Source organism: Portunus trituberculatus, chromosome 50 (assembly GCF_017591435.1).
Source record: "Portunus trituberculatus isolate SZX2019 chromosome 50, ASM1759143v1, whole genome shotgun sequence".
NCBI lineage: Eukaryota > Metazoa > Arthropoda > Malacostraca > Decapoda > Portunidae > Portunus > Portunus trituberculatus.
In genome coordinates this window covers 31,208,956-31,235,488 of record NC_059304.1, presented here as the reverse complement: position 1 = coordinate 31,235,488, position 26,533 = coordinate 31,208,956, and the positions used below count along the sequence as shown (strand labels likewise).

The window sequence follows — 26,533 nt, the reverse complement described above, 5'->3', positions numbered from 1 at the left end:
AGGTCCCACAGCTTTTCTCACTTCTAAACTCCCATCATATTCTTGATCTCCTCCACAGTTACTTGAAACTCCTTCATAATCCCTTTCTGTTCCATTACCAGTGGTTTGTCAAAAGCAGTCTCCTTTGTGAATACCTTCCGAAAGCATCCATTCATAGCCTCTGCCATTTCCCTGGGATCCTCACTGCATACTCCATTTACTTCTAAACTTTCAATACTTTCTCTATTTTTGATGTTGTTGTTCACATGTCTGTAAAAAAGCCTTGGTTGGTCTTTACATTTATCAATTATATCCTTTTCTTGTTTCTTTCTTTCTTCTCTTCTAATCAACACATATTCATTTCTTGTGTGTGTGTGTGTGTGTGTGTATTTACCTATTTGTGTATTACAGGACCCGAGCTAAGCTCTCTGTGTCCTGTCTCCTTGTCCATTCCTGTCATATCTTTCTTTCATATGACTGACACACACCGCATCAACGACATGACTGCTCAGTTTATTCCACTTATCAATGCTACGATGCGGGAAACTGTATTTTCTCACGTCATTTAGACAGATGTCCTTTATTAGCTTTTTTCATGTCCTCGGAGATGATTACTTGTGGTCACCTTTATCAACTCTCTATCCAGTATGTCAATCTTGTTCACCAATTTATACATAGTTATCATATCTCCTCTTGTTCTTCTCTCTTCTAATGTGGTCAGCCCCAGCTTCCTCAGTCTTTCCTCATAGTCTACCTCCCTGAGTCCTGGTACCATCCTTGTTGCCAGCCTTTGTACCCTTTCTACCTTCTTCACATTTTTCTTCATATGCGGTGACCAGACACATGCTACATATTCTAGCTGGGGTCTTATTAAGGTACATAATATTTTCTTCATCATTATTTCATCTAGGTAGTGCAATGCAAGGCCAATATATTGAAGCATGTTGTATGTTTTCCAAAAAATCTTGTTAATGTGTTTCTCCGGTGACAAAGTGTTTTGCACGGTTACTCCTAAGTCTTTCTCCTCATTGGTCTCTTTAATTTTCTCATCACCCAGTCTGTAATCCCAGTTTGGTCTGTATCTACTTCTTCCCATTTTCATAACATGGGTCTTGTCTATATTAACTTCCATCTGCCACTCCTTACTCCACTCATATATTTTATCAAGATCTTCCTGTAACTTGTTACAATCTTCCACATTCTTTACTCTCCTCATAATTTTAGTGTCGTCGCAAACATGTTCATGTAACTGTCAATTCCTACTGGCATATCATTAACATAAATAAAAAACGTGATGGTACCCTTGTGACCCTTGTGGAATTCAACTGGTTACCTTCTTCCACTCGGACTTCCTTCCTCTCACCACTGTTCTCATTTCTCTTCCCATTAAGTAATTTTCCATCCATTTTGCTAGTTTATCATTTACTCCTCCAGTCATCTTTAGTTTCCACATCAGTCTATTGTGTGGTACTTTATCAAAGGTCTTTCTCAAGTCCAGGTAGATAGCATCCACCTGTCATAACCTGATGCAGCAGCAGAAGCAATACATGGAAAAAACAAACATATCTACGGGACATTGATCCTGCTATAAATAGAAGCCAGCTGGGTCAAGATGCTGTGGGTCAAGAAACCATTAACAAGAGAATAGCCTGCCGGGGATCAGATTTCAAACCAGGAGCTGACCCAGGCAGATGTCCAAGACTAAATGACTTTTAAACAACCTTGGGGAGTAGTATATGACCTTGGGGAGTAGTGTAAATCACATATGGTTCCCTACGTGGAGTTAAACATGGATGGTGAACTTAACTGGCCAATAAGCAACCTGGCTATCCTGATCAGACCAATAAGAAATTGGCCATCTTAGTAGGTATATACACCACGTGGAGTGACCCATGATTGGTACATAAATATGACAAATAAACAACCTGAATATCATAGTTAGACCAATAAGGAATTTGTTATTGTTGTAGGGAAAAAGTTAACTTCTGAAACTTCAATAGGATGATGTCGCATTTCTAGAGCTGTACTACGGTTAAGAATTATTTTATGGTATTTTGTATATGTTTTCGTCCTTATGTTGTACACATGTGGACCCCCCATGTGGAGTCATCTCTGAATGGTGGATGGTAAACTAGGCGTGGAAGGAAAAAGTACGAGACATTGGGTCTAAAATAGGCTGGACCTACAAGAAAGGGGTTCGGCAGACGCGAAAAGAGCGCGAGAGACAGAAGCCGAGAGGCTGTGGTTCCAGACACGAGAGGAGAGGAACCATTGAGTCATGGACAGACTCTTCCTTGTATTAGTGAGTAGAGCTCTATAGTCGATAATGCAGTCTAAGACATTGTATGTGTTATTTAAATGAAAGGAGGAAACAATTATAGGATGTGTATTTACTAGGATGTTGTATTAAGATTTTATGTATGTGTAGTGCAATTTTGACAGTTGATGCATTATTTCATATTGAGGAGTTATTTACATATGACATATTGTGATATATATATATATATATATATATATATATATATATATATATATATATATATATATATATATGTGAGTTGAGTTCAAGCATTGCTTTGATATTGGATGCATCAGCTGTGAAATTGGCACGTGATGAATTTGTGGAATTTCTAGTGTTATGTGATTAATATTGGTGAAGGATTTACGAAGATAAGCCTAGACATTTCTAAGGATATTGATTGAAGTGGTGAGACATTATTGGAAGCATTGAGACGTGGTGTGTTTAATTTTAGTTGAATTAAAATGGAAACATGCAATACAGTATGATATATTACTTACAGTAAGAATAAGTCTTCACCTAAGATAGCGCAATTGCAACTTGCAACGAACTCTGAAACTGGTGGCAGCGGTGGGATTATAATAGTAATTGCAATTGTTGCAGACGTATAGTTGTGAGTGAAGACAATCAATTTTTGATTAAGTACAGTGGATGTCACGGATGTAGTGGATGTTACCGAGTAAACATTGAGAATATTAATGTTGCATAGTTGTCGATGAATAATATAGTTCGCAAATTACGTCAGCGCTCGGCAACCCTTAACGGTAAAGTAAATCAGCAGTCAACCGTCACAACCACTAGAATGGCGCATTCACCCCTACGTCTCAACTCTCCCCCATTAACCCGCCTTGTATTAGTACTGGGGAGATTGCAGAAGCAATCACCGACAACGCAAAAAATAACTTTTCGAAGGTAATTGGGTTACCATACTTTTGTGAAGGTGAAGAACGAAGCCAGACGGTACCAAATGTAAAATGTATCACCAGCGCTCATGCATGGATAAAAGATTTAGAAAATCGCACAATGATGAACTGGACAGACGAAGGGAGAATAGAGTTGGCCAAACAATATGCATTAGACAGTGCATACACTCATATGTCACACTGTGCAATGCAACATCAAAATGATTGGGATGATGTAAAAAGCAATTCCTTGAGATTTATCCAGAGGATAGATCACTTCCAAGCCTGATCAGTGAACTGTCATCAGTGACTCGACAGCCCAGAGAGACCATTACCGAACTTTATATCAGAGTAGAAGGGATAGTTGCAAAACTAGAAACCATGAAACCCACAGGTAAAGAAGTATATAATGATATATTTGTCTCTATCATTGTGAATGCTTTGCCTAAAGACTTTCTTATATCCTTGCTGAGGCAGATATGAAAAAGCCTCTGTTAGTATATAAAAAGGCTCTCAAATATGTAGCATCACACCCAAGCCTTCAGCTACACGATGCTGCAGTACGGAAGGAAACCAGAGATGTCCCCGTAAACGCAGTGACAGCGAATGCTGTTACTTCAGATAACACAGTGAATCGCCCTCAGAACTTCAGAAATATGTATTATCAGAGGTGTGGGCGAAATAACCACACTATTCAAAATTGCAGAACAATAGAGTGTTTCAGATGTCATAAGTGGGGTCACTTTGCTAGTCAGTGTACTGTGAAATTGCCGCCACGGGCGCGGCCCACGGTAACTTGTTTCACCTGCGGGATACAGGGACACACAAATAAGGACTGTATGAACAACCCACGTAGGTACACCACAAATCAAACACAAAAACGCCGTTTTACTACCAACGCAATCCCATGAGTCGGTAGTAATAACAGCGGTAAACAGTGACACGGGGAGTTTTTCTATCGAGGTTTACATTGAAAAAAAGAGTGCATTAGCTTTGCTGGACACAGGGGCAGGGGTATCTCTCGTATCGCGTGATGTTGTAGACAAACTCAGAAATAAACACATTGCTCCAACAAATAAAGTTATTCGCAATGCGAGTGGAGATGTAATGTTGACCTCAGGAAAGACTAAGCTGACATTGACAATTGGAGGTAAGATGTATACACATGATTTTATCATCAGTGAAGAAAGAGCTTTGCCATCGCAGATAATAATAGGCTTTGACTTTATGAAAAGATATAATATGAATCTAAATACCAAACCTCTGAAATTATATATTGAAGGAAAAAGAATTGTTATTGCATAAATACCCTTGAAGCATGTCATCATGATCACCAAGAGAAGTGAAAAGGAAACTGTAACAAATGAATCAAAAGATAATCCCAGTTATAAATGCTCAGTAGCTCAGGCATCAGTGTTACATGGAGAGAGGGTGAGTTATGTGACCTTGGAAACCAAGTTAGTAAAGATTGATATCGCTGTATTTGAGCCAATTATAGGAGTTGTGGGGTCTAAGTTTTTATGTCCAGGTTTGGTGAAGTTAGAATGTAACAAGCAAAAAAAATCTAGATTTGTAGTAAGATATATAAATTTCTCATGTGAACACATGCCGTTAGAGCCAGGAAAAACATTAGGCTATGTACAGTCCTGCCAGAAGGAGGTTTTACCAAGTGGTAGCGATGAGTATACAGTGAATGGTGTGACAGAAGAAAAGGAAACTGATACAGTTAAGGCTTTTTCAGGGGTTATAAATCATATGTATCCTGAGGGAACAAGAGAAAATCAAATATTAAAAGGATTAGTTGTAAAATACTCATCAGTGTTTGCAAGTGATGACGACCCTCCAAGTGTGTCACCTTTTTCTATCATACTATCCAGTTACAGTCCATGCCTGCACCAAAGAAACCCTATCCCCTACCTGCTTGCTTTCAGGATAAAGTCGCTGAGCAAATTAAAGTAATGGAGAGCCAAGGTATTATTAGACCCTCCAGATCAGCCTTTCATTCCCCAGTTGTTCCCATAGTGAAAAAGGATGGAAAAATCAGATTATGTATAGACTTCAGGAATTTAAATCAGCATGTGCTGAATGATTCATACCCTTTGCCTAATGTGAATAATATTTTGCATAACTTAGGAAAAGGAAAGTTATTTTCATGCCTTGATCTGAAGCAAGGTTACCATCAAGTACAGTTCAGTGAAGAAAGCAAGCCCTGGACTGCATTTGTAACACCCAATGGATTATATGAACATAATGTGTTGCCTATGGGTTTAAAGGATTCTCCTGCGGCATTCTGTAGAATTATTAATCAGGTATTGGCTGGACTGACAGGATCTGATACTTTTGTTTATATTGATGATATCATAGTTCAAGGAACAAATCTAGATGATCATGTAAAGAATTTGGAGAGGGTTCTTCTACGCTTGCAAGAGGCTCAGTTGAAGGTAAACTTGAAAAAATGCAATTTCTTTAAGGACAGTGTGAATTATCTAGGGCATATTATATCAGCAGAAGGGTTAAAAACACAGCCTAGCAAAATTGAGGTTATTAAGAACATGCCAGCACCATCTACAGTGAAAGAATTACAGTCGTTCATTGGAATGGCTAACTACTATAGGAAGTTTGTGAGAAACTATACCGAGATAGCTGCTCCTTTAACTAAACTAACAGCAGGAATGGTGAATGGAAGGAAAAACAATAAACAAATAATATGGAATGAAGAAGCTAATTGGTCTTTTAAGACCTTGAAGCAAGAGTTGGCACAAAATGTTGTTTTAAAATTTCCAGACTTCTCAAAGCCATTTTATTTGACGACGAACGCTTCGAGCTTTGCGATCGGAGGACTTATACAACAGAAAGATAGCATGAATAATTTAAGACCCTTATCATTCTTTAGCAGGAAACTGAACAAGGCTGAACTTAATTATAGTACAATTGAAAGGGAGGCTCTAGCAATTGTGTATGGGCTCAAGATAAACAGAGATTTGTGCCTAGGTTACCCCATTTATATTCTCACTGATCACAGACCATTAATATGGCTGTTGACTACCTCTAATGCAAATAGCAGGATCATTCGGTGGCAATTAGCTGTTGCAGAGTTTGATATTAAGGTGGACTACATTCCTGGAAAAGCTAACAAGGTAGCAGACCATTTATCTAGATTGAGGGAAGTGGAAATCAATGATGCTAATGAACACATGTTAGCAATAACAGGAAACACAGAGGAAAATATGGTGGATTGGAATCTGAAGGAATTGATAAGGTCACAAGACAACCATGAATTTTATGGCGTAATGAAGGAGTTACTGAGAGAGAATCTAACTGAGCAAGAAATTAAGGGAGAGTTAAGTAAGCACAATATTGATAAGAAATATATGAAGTTGAAGATATCAGAATTATCTCTAGACAATAATATGCTTTACAGAGTAAGTCAGAACACATATGGTGAAATGACGCGTCAGATATTAGTCCCTGACAAGTTCGTGCACACTGCTGTACACCTCGGCCACTCCTTACCAACCACGGGGCATGGTGGGCCATCCGTTACTTTAAGTAGGTGTCAGAAATTTGCATATTGGCCAAAAATGAAGGAGGACATTGAAAGGTATTGCAGGTCTTGTATCATCTGCCGTCGCCTTAAAAGGTCGGGGGACGCCCCGGCACCACTGAGACGATACCCGGATGTTGAGAGGCCTTTCCAGCGCGTTCATATGGATATTGTAGGTCCCATGGGTAAATCAGATAATGGACATATGTATTGTCTTGTGATAGATGTGCTTACTAGGTATTTAATTGCAGAACCACTTAGGACTAAGTCGGCTGCAGAAGTTGCAAGAGTATTTTTTGATGAAGTGACTTGTAAACATGGTATACCTGAGATGTTAGTGACAGACCAAAGTAGAGAATTTGTCAATTCTATATTACAAGGATTAGCTGAGTTATTACAGTTTAAACATAACAAAACTACAGCTTACCATCCTCAAGCAAATGGGATAGTTGAAAGATCAAATGCAACTTTGATTAACATACTGCGCACTTTGGTGCAAGATAATATGAATATCTGGGACACTATGCTCCCAATAGCTACATTTGCATATAATAGTGCTTACCACACAAGTATAAAAGAAAGCCCTCTTTATCTCATGTATCTCAGAGATCCAGCCATCCCATTTGAAGTGCTGAAAGAGGAACAAGCTTGGTATAATGTTGAGGATTTTAAATAAAAGATGGCAACAAAAGCAAATACGGTATATGCTAGGTGTCAGCAATATTTAGAAGAAACTAAAGGAATAAATGAAAAGGCTCAATCTAAGAAAGCAAGGTTAAAGACTATTCAAGTTGGAAATAGAGTATATGTCCGTAGAGTGCCCACTGCAGGAACCCCTGCTAAGTTGCAACCAGCATACACAGGTCCTTAAAGAGTGATAGAAAAGGTGAGTGATGTAGTGGTCAAATTAAGAAACATCAGAACTGGTAAAACAACAACATTACACACTGATAGAATAAGAATTATCCATGAAGACAATGCTACCCCACAGATGAACCCTAATGTCAGACGAGCATATCCAGTACACGAGCGAGGTGAAACAAGGGAAACCAAGGTGACATTACAGACATTGGATCCTTTTCCAGTCTTCTCAGGGGATGTAGAACACAGTGTCGATTCACACTTGGATGACAGTTCACTATCAGAAGCGAGTCATAGCGTTGATGAGGAAATTGATAATGCAACAGAGAATGTGCAAGAAGAATCTGAAGGAGAAGCTGCCACATCAGTCCCATATAGTTTACGGTCAAGGACAAGTGTGCCGAATCTTCCGTTTGTAATGCATAAGCCCTTAGAATATGGTAAAAGTAAATAAGTAAAAAGAAATGTTCCTTTGCATGGGATACAATCAAGCCTGGGATGTACCCCTAAGCTCACCTCCTCAACAAGGGATGAGTTTCTACCACGACCGTCAACTACTTCTAACTGGATAAGCTTATGTGGTGCCCTTTTTGTTGAAATTAGAGGATATTTATGAGCCTATTAGAAAAGCCAACAATATCACTCAGAATATTATTTATAGTTTAGATGAAATTGAGGGAGATGACTTTATCTTAATTACCTCTTTAATCTCTCAACATATCCTTGCTTTTCAAGAAAGATTTCGAAATTTACATGTTTCAATGCAGGATTTTCTAATGCATATTGTAGCCAATGACATTCCCCAACCTAAAAGGAAAACTAGAGGGGCAAGAAACTTTGTAGGATCCCTTGCACACACACTGTTTGGGACTGCTACACAAGATCAAATTGATTTCATTCATAAAAGACTACAATCATTAGATTCCTTCACAGAAGAGGAAAGAAAACTCCTCAATGTTCATTCTCATGTCATCAATGTCACTCTAAATGAACTGACTAATGTTCATCAAGCATTAGAAAAACTAGAAACTGCTACCCGTGTTACTAAAACCCTTATGAATAAAATGGAAAAACATATAGAAAACAATGAAAAGTCCATTCTTTCACTGGAAATTTTACTGCATGTCCAGCTAGCCTTGACATCCATTGCAGCTGATCATATTAATTTTAAGACAGGATTACAAAGTATGGTGGAAACCCATATTTCTCCTAATATTGTGACCAATGCCTTTTTACTAGAACTTTTAGATGAGATATCAACTAAACATGAGTTATTGTTTCCTCCTAAACCAGAATATTTAGGATTACACAGAGCTGCTATTCGTGTAATCCATAAGACTGCATTACATGACTTGAGCTTCTACTTACTCGTTCCTTTGCGAGGAATTCCAGCTGACACCTTTGATGTCTTCAGGATGACTTCCCTTCCCTTTCCTATTTCTAAATCAGATGCTTTTCTAATGTATCAACCTTCAAGGAAATATTTGGTGATTAATAAAGCAAGCAACTGGCAGAAAAAGTTTGTGAAGTAATTGATGCCTCATTAAGGGAAGGTGTAGTGCCCCAAGACTGGAAAAGAGCTAACATTGTCCCAATCTATAAATCAGGTAACAAGAGAGACCCATTGAACTATAGACCAGTGTCACTTACAAGTGTGGTAGCTAAGATGTGTGAGAGGGTGGTGAAGAATAGATGGACAGACTTCTTGGAGAAAATTGACATACTTTGTGAGTGTCAATTTGGTTTTAGAAAAGGGCGTTCATGCACGACAAACCTGATATGTTACTATTCGAGGGTGATAGATGTAATACAGGAAAGAGATGGTTGGGCTGATGGAATATATCTGGATTTAAAAAAGGCCTTTGATAAGGTACCACACGGAGACTGATCTGGAAACTTGAAATGGTAGGAGGAGTGCATGGCAGTTTACTAAAATGGATGGAAGACATTTTGGTAGGAAGAGAAATGAGAACAATAATTAAGGACAGACCATCAGAATGGGGCTTGGTGGAGAGTGGAGTTCCACAGGGATCAGTGTTGGCACCAGTAATGTTCGCAGTCTACATAAATGACATGGTGGATGGGGTGTCCAGTTATGTGAGCCTATTTGCAGACGATGCAAAATTGTTAAGAAAAGTGAGATGTGACAAAGATTGCGAACTACTCCAGGAAGACTTGGACAGAATATGGAAATGGAGCTGTACATGGCAAATGGAGTTCAACACGACAAAATGCAAGAAAATAGAGTTTGGCAAGAGTGAAAGAAGAATCAGGAGTATGTACAAGATAGGAAATGAAGACATAAAACCAGTCATGAAGAAAAGACCTTGGGGTGACAATTACCAATGACCTATCGCCAGAGAGACATATAAACAAAATAATTGGAGAAGTATTGAACTTATTGAGGAACATAAGAGTGGCGTTCGTATATTTAGATGAAGAAATGATGAAGAAAATAATTACTGCAATGATAAGACCGAGGCTTGAATATGCAACAATACAGTGGGCTCGAACTTAAAGAAACACATAAGGAAACTAGAGAAAGTACAGAGGGCTGCAACAAAATGGTGCCTGACTTAAGAGATTTGACTTATGAAGACAGACTGAAAAGAATGCAACTTCCGACCCTGGAAAACAGAAGAGAAAGGGAGACCTGATAGCAATATACAGAGTGATGATTGGCATGGAAAAAATGGATAGGGAAGATCTGTGTATGTGGAATGAATGTCGAGAGGGCATGGGAAAAACTAAAAATGGCCACTTATAGGAGAGATGTGAAAAAATATAGCTTCCCTCATAGAAGGGTGGAAGCATGGAATAGTTTAGACGTGGAAGTGGTCAACGCAAGGAATATTCATGATTTTAAGAAAAAGCTGGACATTAATAGATATGGAGACGGGACAACACGAGCATAGCTCTTTTCCCGTATGTTACAATTAGGTAAATACAATTAGGGGAGAAAACTTTGGGCCTTGCTGAAATTATAGATCAACAGATCATAGAAGAGAAGATTGCTGAGAAAGTGGTGAAGGTTATTAAATCAAATGAGACATTGGTGAGGGAAACTGTAGACAAAAAGAGATGTGTGGTGATATTTGGTGTGGAGGAGGATAAGACACCGAGTAAAATGGAGAGAGAGAAAACATAAAAAGGTGATAAATAATATCATTAATGTGGTGCAGGAGGAGGAAAAGACCTAGTACAAGAAATAGAGGACTTCCATAGAATTGGAAAGTTCACAAGAGAAGGTATGAGGCCAATAAGAATCAAACTTAAGTCACAAAAGGATGTAGATGAATTGGTGGAGAAGTCATGGAGGCTAGCCCAGCAGGAAACAACAAGGAAGATTTGGTTGAGAAGAGATCTCGGTGAAAAGGAAAGAGAAATGTTAAATGAGTTGAGAAAGGAGGCTTTGAAAAAAATGAAGAGAGGACAGAAGAGGAGAAGAAAGAGTTTTTCTGGAGAATCTTGGATATGAGACTGAGGAAGTGGTTCATAACCCAGAAAAGTACAGCAAGAAAGGACTAAAGAAACTTACGTATGAGCGGAATGTAATGTATTCCAACATAAATGGAGTGATATCGGGATTTTAGAACTCAACGATTACTTGAGGGACAAGAACCCAGATATTGTGGGTCTTACTGAAACAAAACTGAGAGAGGAGAAGACCTGATGATGGTTGGAGAAGGAAATATAATGTTTGGAAAAGAAATAGAGTAGGTAAGATGGGAGGAGGAGTGATGTTGCTGGTTAAAAAGATATAAAGGTGGATCAAGTGAAAGAAGGTATGGGAAAGGCAGAAGTGCTAAAGATCAGAGCAGAAACTAATGAAGGAAAAAGAGGCACTACATAGTGGTGTACGTACCACCTAAGACAAATGCATGGTCAGTACAGGAATATGAAGAAATGATAAGTGATACAGGAACATGTCTGGAAGAAATGTTGGGTGGCTGTGAACGAACTATAATGATGGGAGATTTTAATTGTAAAGAGGTGTGTTGGGAGGACTGGTCAATGGAAGGATCAGAGACAACATGGGAAATACACTATTGACACTGGCAATGGAAAATGTGTTAACTCAGTGGGTCAAAGAAGATACTAGGTTTGGAGGAGAGGGAGCATCGTCAAGACTGGACTTGGTCTTTAGTACAGAGCCAATGGTCATTGAGGAGATGAGGGTGGAGTGCCCTTTAGCAAAAGTGATCATGCAGTTTTGGAGTTCAAGGTGATAGACGAAGAGAAATCTAGAAGAAATGAAGAATATAAAGTGGGAAGATGGAATTATGCCAAGACAGATTTTGGAAACCTAAAGAAATTCTTTCAAGAGACAAATTGGATGAAATTCAAGAGTGCTAAGGAGCAAATGAAAAGTGGAAGGAATTTATAAAAATATACAAAGAAGGTGAGAAAAATTTGTACCAATAAGACAACATAGAGAAGTTGGAAAGCAGGACTGGTTTAACGATAGATGTGAAAAGGCTAGAACAAGAAAAGAGGATGCATGGAAGAGGTGGAGAAGGAAAAGACGGATTAAGCAGTGGGAAAGTTACAAAAGAGCAAGAAATGAATATGTGTTGATTAGAAGAGAAGAAAGAAAGAAACAAGAAAAGGATATAATTGATAAATGTAAAGACCAACCAAGGCTTTTTACAGACATGTGAACAACAACATCAAAAATAGAGAAAGTATTGAAAGTTTAGAAGTAAATGGAGTATGCAGTGAAGATCCCAGGAAATGGCAGAGGCTATGAATGGATGCTTTCGGAAGGTATTCACAAAGGAGACTGCTTTTGACAAACCACTGGTAATGGAACAGAAAGGGATTATGAAGGAGTTTCAAGTAACTGTGGAGGAGATCAAGAACATGATGGGGAGTTTAGAAGTGAGAAAAGCTGTGGGACCTGATGGGGTATCAGGATGGATTTTAAGAGAATGCAGGAGCAACTGGCAGAAAAAGTTTGTGAAGTAATTGATGCCTCATTAAGGGAAGGTGTAGTGCCCCAAGACTGGAAAAGAGCTAACATTGTCCCAATCTATAAATCAGGTAACAAGAGAGACCCATTGAACTATAGACCAGTGTCACTTACAAGTGTGGTAGCTAAGATGTGTGAGAGGGTGGTGAAGAATAGATGGACAGACTTCTTGGAGAAAAATGACATACTTTGTGAGTGTCAATTTGGTTTTAGAAAAGGGCGTTCATGCACGACAAACCTGATATGTTACTATTCGAGGGTGATAGATGTAATACAGGAAAGAGATGGTTGGGCTGATGGAATATATCTGGATTTAAAAAAGGCCTTTGATAAGGTACCACACCGGAGACTGATCTGGAAACTTGAAATGGTAGGAGGAGTGCATGGCAGTTTACTAAAATGGATGGAAGACTTTTGGTAGGAAGAGAAATGAGAACAATAATTAAGGACAGACCATCAGAATGGGGATTGGTGGAGAGTGGAGTTCCACAGGGATCAGTGTTGGCACCAGTAATGTTCGCGGTCTACATAAATGACATGGTGGATGGGGTGTCCAGTTATGTGAGCCTATTTGCAGACGATGCAAAATTGTTAAGAAAAGTGAGATGTGACAAAGATTGCGAACTACTCCAGGAAGACTTGGACAGAATATGGAAATGGAGCTGTACATGGCAAATGGAGTTCAACACGACAAAATGCAAGAAAATAGAGTTTGGCAAGAGTGAAAGAAGAATCAGGAGTATGTACAAGATAGGAAATGAAGACATAAAACCAGTCATGAAGAAAAAGACCTTGGGGTGACAATTACCAATGACCTATCGCCAGAGAGACATATAAACAAAATAATTGGAGAAGTATTGAACTTATTGAGGAACATAAGAGTGGCGTTCGTATATTTAGATGAAGAAATGATGAAGAAAATAATTACTGCAATGATAAGACCGAGGCTTGAATATGCAACAATACAGTGGGCTCGAACTTAAAGAAACACATAAGGAAACTAGAGAAAGTACAGAGGGCTGCAACAAAAATGGTGCCTGACTTAAGAGATTTGACTTATGAAGACAGACTGAAAAGAATGCAACTTCCGACCCTGGAAAACAGAAGAGAAAGGGGAGACCTGATAGCAATATACAGAGTGATGATTGGCATGGAAAAATGGATAGGGAAGATCTGTGTATGTGGAATGAAAGAATGTCGAGAGGGCATGGGAAAAAACTAAAAATGGCCACTTATAGGAGAGATGTGAAAAAATATAGCTTCCCTCATAGAAGGGTGGAAGCATGGAATAGTTTAGACGTGGAAGTGGTCAACGCAAGGAATATTCATGATTTTAAGAAAAAGCTGGACATTAATAGATATGGAGACGGGACAACACGAGCATAGCTCTTTTCCCGTATGTTACAATTAGGTAAATACAATTAGGTAAATACACACACTTTATAAATCAGGTAACAAGAGAGACCCATTGAACTATAGACCAGTGTCACTTACAAGTGTGGTAGCTAAGATGTGTGAGAGGGTGGTGAAGAATAGATGGACAGACTTCTTGGAGAAAAATGACATACTTTGTGAGTGTCAATTTGGTTTTAGAAAAGGCGTTCATGCGACAAACCTGATATGTTACTATTCGAGGGTGATAGATGTAATACAGGAAAGAGATGGTTGGGCTGATGGAATATATCTGGATTTAAAAAAGGCCTTTGATAAGGTACCACACTAGAGACTGATCTGGAAACTTGAAATGGTAGGAGGAGTGCATGGCAGTTTACTAAAATGGATGGAAGACTTTTGGTAGGAAGAGAAATGAGAACAATAATTAAGGACAGACCATCAGAATGGGGCTTGGTGGAGAGTGGAGTTCCACAGGGATCAGTGTTGGCACCAGTAATGTTCGCGGTCTACATAAATGACATGGTGGATGGGGTGTCCAGTTATGTGAGCCTATTTGCAGACGATGCAAAATTGTTAAGAAAAGTGAGATGTGACAAAGATTGCGAACTACTCCAGGAAGACTTGGACAGAATATGGAAATGGAGCTGTACATGGCAAATGGAGTTCAACACGACAAAATGCAAGAAAATAGAGTTTGGCAAGAGTGAAAGAAGAATCAGGAGTATGTACAAGATAGGAAATGAAGACATAAAACCAGTCATGAAGAAAAAGACCTTGGGGTGACAATTACCAATGACCTATCGCCAGAGAGACATATAAACAAAATAATTGGAGAAGTATTGAACTTATTGAGGAACATAAGAGTGGCGTTAGATATTTAGATGAAGAAATGATGAAGAAAATAATTACTGCAATGATAAGACCGAGGCTTGAATATGCAACAATACAGTGGGCTCCGAACTTAAAGAAACACATAAGGAAACTAGAGAAAGTACAGAGGGCTGCAACAAAAATGGTGCCTGACTTAAGAGATTTGACTTATGAAGACAGACTGAAAAGAATGCAACTTCCGACCCTGGAAAACAGAAGAGAAAGGGAGACCTGATAGCAATATACAGAGTGATGATTGGCATGGAAAAATGGATAGGGAAGATCTGTGTATGTGGAATGAAAGAATGTCGAGAGGGCATGGGAAAAACTAAAATGGCCACTTATAGGAGAGATGTGAAAAATATAGCTTCCCTCATAGAAGGGTGGAAGCATGGAATAGTTTAGACGTGGAAGTGGTCAACACAAGGAATATTCATGATTTTAAGAAAAAGCTGGACATTAATAGATATGGAGACGGGACAACACGAGCATAGCTCTTTTCCCGTATGTTACAATTAGGTAAATACAATTAGGTAAATACACACACACACACACACACTTTATAAATCAGGTAACAAGAGAGACCCATTGATCTATAGACCAGTGTCACTTACAAGTGTGGTAGCTAAGATGTGTGAGAGGGTGGTGAAGAATAGATGGACAGACTTCTTGGAGAAAAATGACATACTTTGTGAGTGTCAATTTGGTTTTAGAAAAGGACGTTCATGCACGACAAACCTGATATGTTACTATTCGAGGGTGATAGATGTAATACAGGAAAGAGATGGTTGGGCTGATGGAATATATCTGGATTTAAAAAAGGCCTTTGATAAGGTACCACACCAGAGACTGATCTGGAAACTTGAAATGGTAGGAGGAGTGCATGGCAGTTTACTAAAATGGATGGAAGACTTTTGGTAGGAAGAGAAATGAGAACAATAATTAAGGACAGACCATCAGAATGGGGCTTGGTGGAGAGTGGAGTTCCACAGGGATCAGTGTTGGCACCAGTAATGTTCGCGGTCTACATAAATGACATGGTGGATGGGGTGTCCAGTTATGTGAGCCTATTTGCAGACGATGCAAAATTGTTAAGAAAAGTGAGATGTGACAAAGATTGCGAACTACTCCAGGAAGACTTGGACAGAATATGGAAATGGAGCTGTACATGGCAAATGGAGTTCAACACGACAAAATGCAAGAAAATAGAGTTTGGCAAGAGTGAAAGAAGAATCAGGAGTATGTACAAGATAGGAAATGAAGACATAAAACCAGTCATGAAGAAAAGACCTTGGGGTGACAATTACCAATGACCTATCGCCAGAGAGACATATAAACAAAATAATTGGAGAAGTATTGAACTTATTGAGGAACATAAGAGTGGCGTTCGTATATTTAGATGAAGAAATGATGAAGAAAATAATTACTGCAATGATAAGACCGAGGCTTGAATATGCAACAATACAGTGGGCTCGAACTTAAAGAAACACATAAGGAAACTAGAGAAAGTACAGAGGGCTGCAACAAAAATGGTGCCTGACTTAAGAGATTTGACTTATGAAGACAGACTGAAAAGAATGCAACTTCCGACCCTGGAAAACAGAAGAGAAAGGGGAGACCTGATAGCAATATACAGAGTGATGATTGGCATGGAAAAAATGGATAGGGAAGATCTGTGTATGTGGAATGAAAGAATGTCGAGAGGGCATGGGAAAAAACTAAAAATGGCCACTTATAGGAGAGATGTGAAAAAATATAGCTTCCCTCATAGAAGGGTGGAAGCATGGAATAGTTTAGACGTGGAAGTGGTCAGCAAGGAATATTCATGATTTTAAGAAAAAGCTGGACATTAATAGATATGGAGACGGGACAGCACGAGCATAGCTCTTTTCCGTATGTTACAATTAGGTAAATACAATTAGGTAAATACACATACACACACACACACACAAAGATTGCGAACTACTCCAGGAAGACTTGGACAGAATATGGAAATGGAGCTGTACATGGCAAATGGAGTTCAACACGACAAAATGCAAGAAAATAGAGTTTGGCAAGAGTGAAAGAAGAATCAGGAGTATGTACAAGATAGGAAATGAAGACATAAAACCAGTCATGAAGAAAAAGACCTTGGGGTGACAATTACCAATGACCTATCGCCAGAGAGACATATAAACAAAATAATTGGAGAAGTATTGAACTTATTGAGGAACATAAGAGTGGCGTTCAGATATTTAGATGAAGAAATGATGAAGAAAATAATTACTGCAATGATAAGACCGAGGCTTGAATATGCAACAATACAGTGGGCTCGAACTTAAAGAAACACATAAGGAAACTAGAGAAAGTACAGAGGGCTGCAACAAAATGGTGCCTGACTTAAGAGATTTGACTTATGAAGACAGACTGAAAAGAATGCAACTTCCGACCCTGGAAAACAGAAGAGAAAGGGAATATTCATGATTTTAAGAAAAAGCTGGACATTAATAGATATGGAGACGGGACAGCACGAGCATAGCTCTTTTCCCGTATGTTACAATTAGGTAAATACAATTAGGTAAATACACATACACACACACCACACACACATACACACACACACACACACATGGCCCGGTAGCTCAGTGGTTAGAGCGCTGGCTTCACAAGCCAGAGGACAGGGGTTCGATTCCCCGGCCGGGTGGAGATATTTGGGTGTGTCTCCTTTCACGTGTAGCCCCTGTTCACCTAGCAGTGAGTAGGTACGGGATGTAAATCGAGGAGTTGTGACCTTGTTGTCCCGGTGTGTGGTGTGTGCCTGGTCTCAGGCCTATCTGAAGATCGGAAATAATGAGCTCTGAGCTCGTTCCGTAGGGTGACGTCCGGCTGTCTCGTCAGAGACTGCAGCAGATCAAACAGTGAATTACACACACACACACACAAAAACAAAAACAACAAATTTTCTAATCTCTCTCTCTCTCTCTCTCTCTCTCTCTCCCTTCCCTCTCCCTCTTCCTCTCGAAAGATAAGCTACATGCGTCCCGCTTGTGTCTAAAATATTAGCAAATGTCACTCTCTCTCTCTCTCTCTCTCTCTCTCTCTTTCTCCGAAGAGAGAAGCGTCCACTTTCCTCTTCGAAGGCGATATAGTGACTAAAAAATAACAGCATAATACACACAGACGACAAGTATGACAAGCTTGCACAAGTTTCCCACGCTCGGGCGAGCGGCACTACCACCCGTATATCATACAGGCGGGCTTTTTTAACATCCGGCGCGAAGGGTTTAAATACAACCGTTATGTAGATGATTGCTTCTTAGAATTTAAATCTAAGGAACAAGCTCATAATTTTCTTGAATATTGAAATAATAAACAAAAAAATATATCATTCACTTCTGAGTTTGAGATTAATAATAATATCCCATTCCCAGATATAATGGTCACAAAGAATAATGGATCTCTTTCCACAGATGTCTTCAGGAAAGAAACTTATACGGGTTTGGGCTTGAATTTTTATTCATTTGTCCCTTCCCTGTTCAAGATAAATTCCATCAAAACATTACTACTTAGAGCATACAATATTTGTAGTACTTGGCTCCTGTTCCATAATAAACTTGAAAGACTAAGACATTACTTTCATACTAATGGTTATCCCAAAGACTTAATAGAGAAACAAAATTAAGAAGTTTATCACCAATAAATTTGTTAATGACAATTTTGTGGAGGATAAAACCAAAAAGGTTAGATACATTACATTGCCCTTCTCAGGAAAATTTAGTTACCATTTACGTAATACAATGTCTCATTTACTCAAGAAACATGTTCCAAATGTTGATTTTAGATTAATTTTGGTTAATAAAAACATCATAGGTTCCTTATTTAAATTCAAAGATGCTATTCCTACTCCTTTGTGCTCAAAAATCGTATATTGCTTTAGATGTCCGGACTGCATGTCACGGTATATTGGTTCCACCTGTCGGAACCTAAAAATTCAAATTTCTGAGCACTTTGGAGTATCGTACAGAACTAATGCTCATATCATTGAGCCTAGTTTCTCAAACATAAGAGAACACGCATTACAATGTAATCATGCATTTACTGATCAGGACTTTAACATAAAATATAGGGCATATTGTAACTCAGACCTTAGGATAGCGGAATCTTTATTTATTGTGAAAGAGAAGCCAGAATTAAATGGTACAGAACTAGCTACCAAATTATTAATTTTTACTTAATAATTTTGAACTAGGTGAGATAGTGTCGTTTAGCATAGTTAGGATTCGAGGTTCATATACGTGTACTTTGTTTCAACCAATCAGCATTGAGAATTCTTTTAGGCTAAAATATTTCTGTAATAGACTAACTGTTTTACATCATACTTTTAAATTTTCCTCTCTTTTGCATTAGCTATTACATATTAGAATATAGTGTTATATATTGTATTGGATAGTAAATTCTTAGTCAACCAATCAGAATTTGCCAGTTAGTGAGTAGGAGCTTATAAATATTGGTAAGCCAGTTTCCCTCCCCACTTACCTGTTGGAGGAACTAGTAGCAGGACCACTGTGTCTGGTCATGTTTTAAAGTTTTATGTGTGTTTTTTACAGTGTTTGTTATGCACCTGAAGATGGGATATGTACTTTCTCAAAACGTTGTGTGAAGTGGATATAATGAAGATAACCGTCCTTTTGTGGATCTCTCTTTAGATGACAGGTAATGAGTGCTCCCTTGTGTTGTGATACATAAACAAATGTTCAGTGAGATCATATTGGCTTTAATGATAAGTTCACAGCAACTTTTGATTTAGAGCTTTGAACCTAACTGGGAGTAATCATCATTTTGGCAGGGTATTTTTTTCTTCCTTGTTCACTCATTTCTCATGAGAAAGACAGTAAACCTTCAGGAAATTATCTCCAGGGAGATTCTGTTCTGTTTTTTTTTTATAGACTGGACAGGGAATTTAGGCATATGTATCTGTACATGAATAATTCATTTATGTAATCATATAGGTAGAGTGACTGATATTTCAATATGTAATATCAAACAACTTCCTTATATAATAACAAGTTCACAAAAAGACCTAGCTAGTCAGGGGGAATTTTCAGATATAAAAAAAAAAATTTCTCCCTAAACGTTTACATTATATTGAGGATTTACAATAGCATTCTTTATTCTATTAAGACAAAATAGATGTCAAGAACATACCTTACTCTCCAGGCCAATCTTGAGACAGGAGCCAAGTATGATGAAAATATCATTTATACATATAAGTAGATACCACAAGTTGACAAATTCCATGCGTTCTTCTAGGCTTAGCTCCTTGCCATACTGCTGTCTGAAGAACAATTCAGTGGTCTGCAGAGAAGAAATTTAATATATCTTTATAATACTGTATCTATAGAAATTTTACTATTATTTACATCACAATGCTATACTTCCCCCCCAAAAAAAACCAAGAGCCAGAGATTAACATATTGGTAATGAAATGCTATTTGTTTTGAGGTGGAGAAAAAAAGACAAATAATGGTCTAAAAATATTCAGAATATTTCACTAATAAAAAAAATCACATGAAATTCATAAGTATTTGTTGCAAATTGCAAGCAATTTTTCAATAGTCAAATTGTATTTGAAAGAGTGCAATGTATGTCTTTTTTCTTAGTTGTAATTCTCTATCTATTTATACGAGTACATATTATTTGTTTACCAAAGTATACAATGGGTATACCAAAATGCCTAAACTATCAGCAAGAAGGGGCAACTTTCTAGAAGAAGGAAGACAAGTTGAAAGAGAAATGATGACTCCTGTAAATCCTGTACAACCCACATTTATCCTCTTCACTACAGGCATGAGAAAACGATTCCTGGCGCCATATTTGGACTGGGTGGAGGTGGTGAGACACCTGACTCAGAGGCAGCGCTCTCTCTCTCTCTCTCCCACTACAGAAATAATTACAATGGTAAGTGATTTTTCATAGCAGCTACGTACAAAAAGAAATAAATCCACATAAATTCTATAGAAAAAAATATTAATCTGCCTTCTCAAGACCATTTTCTGAAGACAAATGAAACATAAATTTTTATGGTAAACTAATTATTTCTAGCATGGCTTATCAGTACTTATTCTGATATAAGAAAGCTATACACCTTTGCAATGATGATGAAAGTCAAGTATGTCACTGCATCATATATGACCTACATTCTGAGAGATCTCATACAGTATCTGAGAAAGAAAACACACCATCTTAGCAGGAAAGCAGCCATGATGCAATATACGCATCAGTGGATATGTCACCAGCGCCTCGATGACACAAAATACACGTCATCACGTTGAAGTGCTGCTCAGGATATTCTATTGTTCCAGTAACAATTTTCCTTATTCCTTCCACTTTTCAGAAGGCATCCTTCCTCACTGCAATGGAGCATTAGCCTTGCTTGGGAATGCCACCTATTGCAATAACCTGGCTAGAAGGTTCATCATCAAGCATGAAATTAACCCAAGGTGCAACCACTTGTACACAGACAAGGTTCCCATGACAAGGTTTTTGTTTGGAGATGATGTCTCTCAATTAGCAAAACAAATTGAGGACTCTGAGAAACTTAGAAGAAATAAGAAACAAGTTCACAGTTAAGAAACCTTTCACACCATGGTAATCTATAGAAAATTTGGAGGACCTAAAACAAGAGGATTCTTTGGTAAAAATCCTTGCAGAGGCACTTCCTTAAGATTCCACCCATATAGCTACCAGGAGTATGGTTACAAGGCAGACCAATGTCAGTCATCCAAGCAAGACTTTGAACCAAAAAACTACCGAGGCTGGGGACACACCAATTCCCAGCATTAACTCATGTAAGCCAAAGATTTTAAGCTGGTAGACTTCATAAGTTTTTACATGAATGGCAAAATATCACAAGTGACTCCTTCTTTTTGAGCATTGTTGCACATTGGCACCTTGACATAGATGTAGGCAGTATTGAACATTTATTTGGGGATGGGGTGGAATATGTTTTTAACAGGGAAGAGTGCAGGGTTATCTCCCAGGAAATTGCTAAATTGTTAGAGCTTAAAGTGATCAAAGAAACACCAAAACCAGATGAACAAATAATTTCCTCTATATTTTTTAAGAAGAAAAAGAATGGAAAATTCAGAATGCTTCTACATTTGGAAAAATTAAACAGAATGCTTCTACATTTGGAAAAATTAAACAAACACAATATCTTAAAATGGAAAATTTTGAACAAGCAATTACGAGTAGACTTGTTAATAAGGATGATTACATGGCCTCATTTGATCTAAGGCATGCATACTATTGAATAAAAATAGCAGATGAACAATAAAAGTATCTCTGTTTTAGATGGCAGGGAAAAATTTACCAGTTCACAACTCTCTTCAAAAGAATATCATTAGAAGGTCTTAGCCTATTTACTAAATTAATGAAACCTGTTTTTGCAACTTTGAGAGAGCATGGATACACCATCATCAGCTTTATTGATGACTCTCTGATGTGTAACTCCTCATGGGTAGGTTGTTAAGACTGCATGCAAAGCACAATTACATTTTTAAAACAATTGAGTTTTTGCATTAATGAGGAAAAATCAATGTTAGAACTCACAAAGAGAATAGAATATCTGGGGAACATCATTGACTCAGAGGACATGACTGTTACATTGCCAGAGCACAGAAAGGAATATTAAAGAACAGTAGACAATTACTAAACAAAAACAAAGCCAATATCAGGGAAGTGGCCAGGATAATTGGTCTTTTGGTTGATGCAATTCCAGCTGTGGAAATGGGCAAATTACATTACAGAAAGCTGGAAAAGGTAAAATAGTGGCTTTGGAAAAAGAGAAGGGCAACTTTGACAGATAGATGGAAATAACGAGACATGAAATCAGACTTAATCTGGTGGATTAATCATGCAGAAGGTCATGACAGGAAAATATTCTGTACAGGTTCAGAAATAGAGATTTATAGTGATGCTTCAGAGAAAGGTTGGGTGGTTGCTGAGATGGTCAAATAGTGAACGGTAGATGGTCAACAGAAAAAAAAGGTTTACATTTTAATGCAAAAGAACTAAAAGCCATTCTCTTTGCTTTGAAAGCATTGGAAAGTCAGGTTACAGGTAAGAACATTAAAGTATTTTGTGACAATACCACAGCTGTAAACTATGTGAATGAAATGGGTGGCACAAAATCTCTTACTTGTAATGACATCTGCATTGACATATGGGAATGGTGTGTTAACAATAATGCATGGCTCACAAGCTCTCACACCCCAGGTAAAGAAGATATCTTAGCTGACACTGTATCTCAAAAGTTTAACCCGTACAGCGTCAGCAGATCTGAGACTTTGTGATTTCACCAGTGCTGACCACATCATGGATATTTTTTTTTTTTTGCTAAACCAGTCTTAAATGATGTGAAACAAATGAAAATGACAGTCATTCCTCCCAGAACTGACTGGAAGTGGTATTAATTGGTGCGAGATATTTTGCACTAAGGTTACTTAGCAAAGCCTTATGTGACTAGTTTATTCACTTCCTCGTTTCTCACCAGTTGATCCCTGAGTTGGACACATGCATAATATCGTTCCTGAGTTGAAAGAAAAACAACATGTCATGTTTTGCTGTTTGGGAGTGCTTGTGAATAAAAATGGACATGAGATATTGCGAGAGAGTGTTACCTTTCACGATGCAAATATTTTCCGAGTAATATGTACTTGTTTTTCCTTATAACAAAGCGATTGGAAAATTCTTATTTATGTCATACAAAGTTTTCACTACCACAATATAACAGTTACCAAAAACAACTGAAATAGTAAGAGTAAGTAATGGAAATTACGCTTTGTTCATATTAGCGGAGTTGAGGCGTCAGTTTCCCGCTACACCTAGCTGAAGGCAGCAGAAACTGCTAAAGTTCAGAATTGTAATAAATAAATACAGGAAGCATTCATGCTAGCAGGGACGAGGAGGCAGCATGAGCAATGTCTACAGTGCATGATGGCGGTATAATGGTAGGTTTTGAGGACGCAATAGCTCCGAAAACACGAGAAAGCTCGCCGACGTATCTCATACATCTCTGACGCCCGGTTCGCTCAGAGTAGCCGACGTATCTCGTACGTCTCTGACGCTGTACAGGTTAATGATAAACCTGAATGGAAACTTGGAAACTGGATGAATACACACTTATTATATGCAAAATTTTTGGAACTCCAAGCATAGATTTATTTGCATCAAGGGTAAACAAAAAGGTGAAAAGGCTTTGTTCATGGAAACCAGACCATGAAGCGGAATACTTGGATGACTTTTCAATCAACCGGGCACAGTTTGAATTAGTTTATATTTTCCCCCTTTTGCCATGATTTCTTGGTGTCTGCAGAAGATACAAGTGGAGAAAGCGAGGGGTTGGATGGTGGTGCCACTGTGGACATCCCAGCCATGGATGGGCGCCTTAAGCGGCTATTACACGGGCACAATTTGCCTGAGCACAGCATGTTTCGTGAGCATTTTGCTCACAGAAACGTTGTTTTCCATCATCTCAGCGTGCTCAGGCTAGCGTAATCACTGCTCACGGTAAGTAAACTGCTAGGGATACACTTCAGGTGTTTATAAGGCATTATGTTAATATCCACTTGAAATAAATAGGTATATTGTCTTGCAAAAGGATTCTTATGAGTGGCAGACGATGAAAAAATTGTTTTTACATGTTTAGATTACGAAATAACACGATATTCCATATGGGTAATATTGGAGTTGAAAATATACTGTTTGGGTGGAATTAATAATTTCTTATCGATTGGATCTTTTGAAAAGAAGTTGTTTAGTTTTATTTTCACCGCGCACAGCAGCCACGTGCACCACAGTCCTCCAGCACCCCAGCAGCAACATGCCTGTGCAGTGGAACAGCGAAGCAGAGCTTGCATTAATTGAATAAGTGCATGCTGTTCCATCTCTGTGGGATACCAAGCACAAAGACTATTCCAAGAAATTACTGAGAAAGCAACTGTACAAGAAAATATCGGAGGAGTTGCAAGCAGCATTCCCTGATTTGGAAGGAATAAATGCAGGTAAGATATATTGTCTGGATTTAGTCCATGCCTTGAAAATATGTTATTTCACTTCCATATTATAGCTGAGAATCAAAATACATGTCTCTATACCTTAATACGAAGCCACAACTAACAGTAAGCAAACACCTACCCAGCCTCACAAGCCAGGGTGTCAATACAAAAAATTTCCAGTTTGGTATGGAAATTTTTTCCTGTGTGGCATGAAAAATCTGGGTAAATATGCAGAATAGGGCCTTGTTCAAAGCTGACCTAAATCTTGGTCCTACATATTCTACTAACTGTCCTTAACACATGAATGAAGGTTTAAATAAGCACTCTTAACCTAATGTAATGTAAGCTAACCTAACTTAACCTAATGCATTGTAACCTAACCTAATGTAAATTAACCTAATTTAGCCTTGTAATCTTGGTTAGGTTAGGTTACCATATATTAGGTTAGGTTAGGTTAGGTTAGGTTAGGTTAAGAGCATTTATTTACACCTTCATTCATGTGTTAAGGTCAGTTATTGGAATATGTACGACCAAGTTTTAGGTCAGCTTTGAAGAAGGCCCTATTCTGCATATTTACCAAAATCTGTTTTCACTGTGAGATATTATTAGGGCACGCACATCTTTCACAAAGGGGTATCTATGTATAATTAATACTAGGTAATAGGTATTGTGAATTTGAAGATTTCACTCAAAGCGAATAAGGAATTTTTGTTATCTTGACACATTGTTTCAAGTGGCATCGGCAGGTGGCGTCAACTATACGTAGCCTGACTTAACCTAACCTAATCAAACGATAGCCCCTTTCCTTCAATAGTAAGGTTAGGTATGCTGGAAAAAATATTTACATTTCATTATTATTGGAGCCTTTGTTGAAGGTGCCTTTGTAACAGTTAGGATTTGCCTATCATGCTTTTTTTTTAGGGATAGGGCCTGCCCTTTAACATTATTGTTGTATTCTCAATGCAGATTTGCAGCTTTTTATATGGTAATCATACAAATTTCTTGCAGATGCTGTAATGAACAAGTTCAACATTCTAAAGTCCTCATTTCATCACAAGATGGCCAAAATCAGACAGATCAAAAGTGGTTCTGGTGGAGACTACACCCCAAAATGGAAGATGTTCGATTCACTCTCCTTCCTAGCTGATACTGTTACGCAACAGGGGAGTACATCTAACCTCGACGTAACTGTGCCATCAGTAAGTACCTGCTCCAGGATGCAGCACCCATGGAGACATTGGGCCCCATTTGTCCGAGTCGCACAGCTTGTGCATATGGATTGACAGCTTAACATTTTTGCTATGGCACTGTGAGGGTAGAAAAGCGTGGATACGGCTTAGTTAACCAACTGAACAAGGCTAACATAACTTAATGCCTGGATTAAAGACCCAATCATACAGCTTAGTTAACCAACTGAACAAGGCTAACCTAACTTAATGCCTGGATAAAAGATCCAATCACTTAGAGGTCCACGAAGCTATTTAAGATAAGGTTAAGGTTATGTTAATTTATTTATTCTGTTTCACTACATACACACTTGCCTATACAAGCAACTCCATAACAAATTTGTCAACTACTTGGTGAGCTATGCGAATTGGCCAGGTGTGACCCAAATTCATGTATACTTGAAGTAGCATGTAAGGAAAAGATAGAGCGAGTATTTCCAGGAATTGC

At 38.3% G+C, this 26,533-nt stretch overlaps 1 protein-coding gene across 7 annotated transcripts in view; it reads right to left on the bottom strand.

Moving 5' to 3' along the window:
- Positions 1-26,533, bottom strand: part of LOC123500148 (mucolipin-3-like) — a 608,730-nt gene that overhangs the window by 202,146 nt on the left and 380,051 nt on the right. For all 7 annotated transcript variants that reach the window (XM_045248826.1, XM_045248829.1, XM_045248827.1 and 4 more), the window contains one exon: positions 20,007-20,156. In XM_045248826.1, the coding sequence (XP_045104761.1) occupies positions 20,007-20,156 (150 nt within the window). The remainder of the gene's footprint in view (positions 1-20,006; positions 20,157-26,533) is intronic.